This window comes from Pygoscelis adeliae, unplaced genomic scaffold, assembly GCF_000699105.1.
Source record: "Pygoscelis adeliae isolate BGI_AS28 unplaced genomic scaffold, ASM69910v1 Scaffold302, whole genome shotgun sequence".
Classification (NCBI taxonomy): domain Eukaryota; kingdom Metazoa; phylum Chordata; class Aves; order Sphenisciformes; family Spheniscidae; genus Pygoscelis; species Pygoscelis adeliae.
Window position 1 is genome coordinate 1,565,165 of NW_008824372.1, and position 6,953 is coordinate 1,572,117.

At 52.3% G+C, this 6,953-nt stretch overlaps 1 protein-coding gene across 1 annotated transcript in view; it reads right to left on the minus strand.

Annotated features, from left to right (window-relative positions):
- Window positions 1–6,953, minus strand: part of PLXND1 (plexin D1) — a 74,658-nt gene that overhangs the window by 43,365 nt on the left and 24,340 nt on the right. The window contains exons 10-13 of the mRNA XM_009320117.1: window positions 5,455–5,544; window positions 4,472–4,565; window positions 1,922–2,085; window positions 11–110 (exon numbers count right to left, since the gene is read on the minus strand). Of these exons, the coding sequence (XP_009318392.1) occupies window positions 11–110; window positions 1,922–2,085; window positions 4,472–4,565; window positions 5,455–5,544 (448 nt within the window). The remainder of the gene's footprint in view (window positions 1–10; window positions 111–1,921; window positions 2,086–4,471; window positions 4,566–5,454; window positions 5,545–6,953) is intronic.

Consider the following 6,953-nt stretch of genomic DNA (forward strand, 5'->3'; position numbering starts at 1 on the left):
CGGCTGCGTTTCCTGACGGCGCCGAGGACATCGCTGAAGCGGCGGCCCAGGTTCCTCCCGCGGATGGTCAGCAGGGTGCCCCCCTCCAGCGGCCCGCGCAGCGGCTCGATCTGCGGCACCAAGGGAAGGGTTAGAGGAGAACCACCAGGAAGCTTCTTGCCGTCATCCCTGAGCCTGTGCCTGTGTCCACATCCCACTTGGTCCCCCATGAAGAAGACAGAATTGCTCCTCATGCTTCTGCTCCCCCCACAGCGGGCCCACTGCCACACTCCCCTTGCTGGAGCTTTGCAAACAAGAAGTCATCACTGGGTTTGGTACTGGGGTTTGGTCAGGGATTACCCCAGCTGCAAACACATCTGGGGAGAAACACTGCTCCTTCCACACCACAGCTTCGAATGGAGTTGTGGCAGAGACAAACGCCGCGACTTGGAAACTCAGAGGATGCCAGTGTGCTGGGAAGAGAGAGTCCTACCACCACATTTTTAAGGGCTGTCCTGAATACAGTGGGGCCTTTCAGGACAAAAACAAGACAAAAAGTGCCCTGATGCATGGAGCGTGGCCAAGACACCAGTACCGCGGCACCCCAGGGCGCAGGACGAGTCAGGTGCTGCGGGAGGAGAAGGCTGCTCCCCATCCACCTCCTACGCCACTTGTTTTTCACCTGGCAGCTGCTGACCCCACTGCTGTGAGGGGACAGGGTGCTGGGCGTGATGCCGTTCCAGCGCACAAGGGGCATCCCGGGCCAGTGTGACTGCATTATTCAGCGGGTGAGACAAATCCCTCCAGTTCAGAAATGGCTCTTTTCCCTTTGCAAAGGCAATGGCACACAAAGCCAGCACAACGCGCCTGGTGGCACCAGCTGGCCAAGCCTGCCAGGGCTGGTCAGGACCCGCCACCAGACTCAGTGCCCTTCTTCGCCTGCTGCATTGCTCCCCCCTCCAGGAGGGCCCTGTGAGCGTTTGTTTGCTCGCATGACTCTGGAGGATTTGGATTTACCAGCTACAGTTTGCTAAGGAAATAGCGACAGAGTCCTGTGACGCTCTGTGACCTGAACTGTGGTTTCCTTCCATTATTTTCTGGCGAGGTGCTGATAACACTTGATGTGTGCTGGGGAAGGACAGGCTCACGGGGGAGCACCCCTCTCCCACAGTGACGAGAGGGAAGAGGCAGGCAATGGGGATTCTGCAGTCCCTCCATGCAGTGTTACAGCACCCAGATTTTGAGCAGCTATTGCTACACGCCTCCCTAAGAACAGAAATCCCATATCCTTGCCGATTTTGATGTTCACATTAGCTGTTTTGTCTCTCCAGCTTCTCCTTTCCTAGGGAGCTCATTTTAAGATTTGCTCTATATACTTTCTTTGCTACTTGTCAGGGACAAATTTGTTGGCTCATACCATATCTCTAAGCAGAACCCCAGATCCAAATGCCCCCAACAAACATTCATTCAACTACAATTTAAATAAAACTCATTTCAAAATGCATAATGCCAAAAGTCCCTCTGCCAACTCTCAATCTCAGCAGAACTGCAGAGCACATGTGCCTGGAGATAGGGCTCACATTCACATTTCAGCTATGCTCCATTAAACGCTATTCCTGATAAGAATCCTTCAGCCAACCCTACAAATCTTTCTCGCTTTTACCAACCCCAGGAACTCTGGGACATTTTGATTGTGCTGGCGTTGTTTTTCCCACTAACACGATGAAGACTGGATCTTGTCACTAGCAAGATGTCCTTGGCATCAGGTGACTCAACAGCACAGAAAGTCAGTGAATAATTCAGCACTGGTCTTGACCCTGTCCTGTGCCAGGGACAAAGCGCGGTTCCTCCTTGCCCCCAGCTGGGGACTGCGCAGCCAGTTTCAGCCCTCCGCACTGCCTGCCATGCCATGCACGCCCTCCATGTTGCATTCGGGTCTTACCTTCTTAATCTCCGGAGCTGGACAGACATCTGAGATCTGGGGGTGCTCGCTGTGCAGCCTGCAGCTGGAGCTGCTCTCACTCCAGACACAGCGGTGCCCCAGGTCCTCCCTCCCCAGGCACTGAGAACAGTCAGCACTCCCAGTCACACAGTTGTACACCTCCACTAAACCACAAGAGACAACAGAAAATGTGAGCTCCTGGGCCTGAACCCCTCCGCCACCCCCCGGCTATATTAATCCAAGTAACATCTGAAATCCAGTGGATGAGCAGAGCAGCTTGCACATACAGCAAGATGAGGCAGCGCTTGGCTGCCATCCTGAAGATTTCCCAGAAGGACTGGGTGCTTGTTCTCACTGCAATATAATTTAGCACTTTCTTTTCCTTTTTCCTCCCCTTGAAAAACAAACAACACCCAAACTCGGAACCTTTTGTCAATTTATGCTACATGTTTCCAACTCTCAGCATCCACATGGGAAGCTGCTTTGCAAAGCTGGCTCCATCCTGTTAGTAAAGCAATCACGTTGCTTCCACACTCTGACAAAAATCAGATGGTTACAGTGCTTTGTACAGTGTTTACAGTTCCTTTCCTTCCCCCTGGTGACCACGGGCCCCTTTCATTGACTTCTCCCTTCAGATCTGCTCAGCTCAGCTTCCACATCATTTTCCTACACCGCTTTCACCTCTTCATTAGCTGGTGCCCTAGGTTACATTTCCTCTCCAGCCTAAAGACTTCTGCCGCTGGAGTGTGGGTATCCGCTGAGATAAACAGCCAGAAACACTCAGGAAACGTTGCTTTCACACCCTTTTCCCCAGAGGAGACTTTGCAGGAGAACATAAAACAAAGAAACAGTCACATTTTGCACTTCTGTTCACGGGAGGATCTCAAGGCACTTTATAAGCAACTAATGAATCCCTCAGCCTTCAATGGTCTGCCTGTGCTTGTGCTAATGAAATGTCATTGGCAAAAAAATGAGCTGCTTTCACCTCGTCTTGAGTCCACTCAGTGAGTTACACTGGTTGGTTTTCTGCCCAGCAGCAAAGAGCTGGGATTCCTTCAGTGGACTACCAAAACGCAGTTTACAATAAAAGCTAATAAATATTGAAATAATAAACACTAATAACAGTAATTCCATTAAAGACAGTACAAAAGCTCCACACATTTATAATTGGCCTGGCAGATCTCTGTCTCTGCTTGCAAGTCAGCCTCTCTGATTTTACTCACACCAATCTGATCAAGGCAAGGAGGAGCCAGAGCAGTCAAACAGTCCCACAGGATCTCCAAATATTCTGGCAAATTCAGATTGATGCAAACACAGTCTGTGTAAGCGAGCTCTTTCTCCGTGCAGGAGGGGAGGGGATTCCACCCTCTTTCCGCTGTTGTTCCCGCTCCCCGCACCACCCACGCTGAGAACTAAGAGTCTTCTCTTGCACATCAAAATAGCCTTAGCTCAGATCTCCCGCCCCTCTCCTCGGGGTTACCTCTGTATCTCAAAAATACGGACACCCTCTTCCTTCTGCAAGGAAGTCATGTCTCATGCCTACCCATGCTGGTATTTCAAAGGTTATTTCACCAATGTGGAATGCTTTGCAAGATAAGCCTCCTTTATACACTGGGATTTACTATGGGGAAACCTTTTTATCTTGGGTCAGTGGCTGATGGTGTTAATGTCTCTCTACCTATTACGGCTATCCTCCAAAGAAAATCTCACTTCAGGCATCTAGTTCTCATTTGCATCTAGGGTAAATCAGTTCCTTCTACTGCAATTGCTGACACTACTGAGAGAGAAAAGAGCCCAAAGCTGCTGCCTCCAGTGAGAGCACACAGCTAGGTGCAACACCGAGTCTCCAGCCAGGGCAGGGAGGGGCGGCTGTTGTGCAAACGCTGGCTCTGTTGGCCGACTGGCTGGGCTTGTCCTATCTAAATGCCTTGTCTGAGTGCACTCTTAATCTGACTCTTTGCCTGCCTTCCTTAGTCTGCTGATGTAGCAAGGGCTTTTTTCGGAATCCGAGCGTTCTTCCCAGAGACAGAGAGTGGGCCAGGGGTGAAATGTGTTTACACATTTTATTCTTTCTCAGCACAGGAGGGAAAAAAAAAAAAAGACTCAATTTTTACAGCATGCTGAACCTTGATGCTACGCTCCCGTAAGAGCTCACAGCAGAGCCCTCCCCGGTCCCTTATCTCCTCCAGGAGGAATTCCTCCCCGACCCTGGGGATGCCCCACATCTCTGCTGTGACCAAGAGCACCAGCACACCCCATCCCATGCGCCGCTGGCCGGCGAGACCTCAACCACTGCCTGCGCTCAAGGACGGGGCTTGACTTTCCCTGGGTGTAAAGGGGATGTCCACGGGCATCCGTCTGGTTTCTGGGCACACATTCACATGGGTGCAACTCTGCGTAAATACGTTTTTTGTGTGTGCCTGAGAGAAAGAATGGAGCTGTGCCCGGCTGAGCCATGGTCTCTCTCCTGAACCCATAAACTTTGTCAGGATTTGAGAGTCATTCAAGCTGACCAGATGAGAGCAGAATAAAAATATTTTCAACTCAGACCTGTCATCATCTCTGGACTGTCGATAAATCTGTCTGGTCTGTCCTTCAGCTGAAGGTTCACTGGGAAGAGATGGCTTTTTTCTGATGTGTGGAGCTGCACACAAAAAACAAATAAACAAAAGCTTAGGAAATTTAGTAAAATACAAGGTTCCATATGCACACTACATGGATTAACATTCCTTGTGAGGCTTCTCTGACCACTGCTTCTCAGTACAGGAGAGTGTCATCTTTAGCAGAGAGAAAGAGAGGGAAGGCTGTTTTCTGTTTTAATTGTTTTGCTGAGGTCCCAACGAAGGGCACCGGTGCATGGTGCACACCTCAGTGAGAGCAGAGCCCTGGCTTGCTGCTATTTTTAGTAGAAGTGGACAGGAAAACTAACAGACTGGCCAGTCTGCACATTTTCAGTGCCGGGCTACAATACAGAGTTTTGCAGGTGACATGATGGGAAAGTGCTCCTCTCCAGCCTCTACTTGCAATATTCCCATCAGTGGAAGCCCAAACGTTTGCTGCATTTCAGAGGTGCAGTTTGCCCTCCAACAGCCACAGTGCACCACTCTTCGGTGAGCGTCTGAGCATTTTCTCAAGCCAATTCCTCGTTCAGAATAAAAGCTACAGAAATAGCAACACTGAAAGGTGGCCAAATTTTTTGCCTGAACTGAACTCTTCCCATTTAGAAAGGTAAACAAGCAGCTCCTTCCCAAACCCCAGCAGAGCAGGGGCTGGAGCCACTGCAGACACCCACGGAGCAGACAACGCAGCATCAGCGACTCATGAAAGCCCTTACAGCATCAGCACAGGCAAAGAGCCTCTTGCCAGAGGGGCGAACCTGATTTGCACTTTTTTCAGCTGGAAGCAGAGGGAGGGAGGAGGGGAGGTGGCATCCCAGCTGCTGGGTAGGAGGCTGGGGGCAAGACCCTCCCTGCCCTTGGACCTGCCCCATGTTGTGGGGGAACAGGGGCTGGCAGCCTCACCCCGCGACTCACCAGCACGTGTACACACTCCACGGCGGAGGAGTTCAGCCACCGAGCTTCAAATGTCCTGTCTGTCCCAAAATGGCACTCCAGAGCTGTCTCCTGGGAGAGGGAAGACAAGGGCAGAATGGTTGCAACAACCATTTTGTGCAGTTCCCCATCTCAGTTAACCGATAGGGCAGGCGCAGTGTCTCACCTTATTTCTGCCGGTAGTACCTGAACTGCGTTCAAGTCAAATAAGAGATCAGAACCCAATATTGTAAACAGGGCTGGGATCTGTGCCTAATTAATCCTGCTCTGTTACACACCTATACATAAAACTGCTGCAGGCTGAGCATCACACATGGAGCCAAGCCCTGTCCCTTGCTCTTGCCCAGTGTGCTGCTGTAAAGTGTCATGACCAGGTGTGGGGCAGCCGCTCCTGGAGCCAGGGATATGCAGCACATGCAGAGCAGGAGACGTGCCTGACCCACAGCACTCACAGACCAGGAGACGTGCCTGACCCACGGCACTCACAGACCAGGAGACGTGCCTGACCCACAGCACTCACAGACCAGGAGACGTGCCTGACCCACGGCACACGCATGCCAGGAGACGTGCCTGACCCACGGCACTCACAGACCAGGAGACGTGCCTGACCCACAGCACTCACAGACCAGGAGACGTGCCTGACCCACGGCACTCACAGACCAGGAGACGTGCCTGACCCACGGCACACGCATGCCAGGAGACGTGCCTGGCCAGGCTATGCTCTTGTAACCCCCACCAGCGGGGTACCTGGGTTCCTCTGGACCGGGGGTGTTTAGAGCTCATGCTGCAATGCAGACCGAGAGCCAATGTGGTCCCAAGCCACCTCGCACAAACCAGACCAAACCAGTCCATAATCTGGGCTCAAAGTCACCTTCCTTCTCCTCCCAACAACTGCACCGAGCAAATCTCTAATTAATTCAAATGAGGACCCAGCCAGGAATATGTTCAAAGGCAGATTTTCTGTGCTGTTTTCCTGATAACACAAGGATGATATCCTGCCCCGAGTTACTGCTGTGCCCCCCATCCTGCAGAAAAAAATCCTATCTCCAAGCAGGTTGATGCTCCACCACTACTGAGGTCTAACTACCCTTTGAAAACTGACAGATCTGATAAAAGACATGAAAGCAAGCGCCAGACTCCTGGCAGGCAGCTGCTGGCTCAGTGAACACACACACGGCCGCGAGGGGGAAAATGGAATCTCCTCCAGTGCATCGCTTGTGCCCAGGCAGCTTCTGCTCTGCGGGCTGGCCCGTGCCCCTCGCCTCTCGCCCACCGCCCAGGCAGTCCCCCTGCAGCAGCAAAGGTGTCAGGGCACGCATCTCCGATGCTCTGAGCTCTGGCAGCGCTCACAAGCTCCTGTGGAGAGGAAAGGAGAAGGAATCCCGCCCGGCGCCCCAGGACAGTTTGCGGATGATGGTGGGAGGAAGCCGGACTGCCAGAGCCTCTCCAGCCGCCCCGGCAGCGGCGGGGGCTTGGCCGCT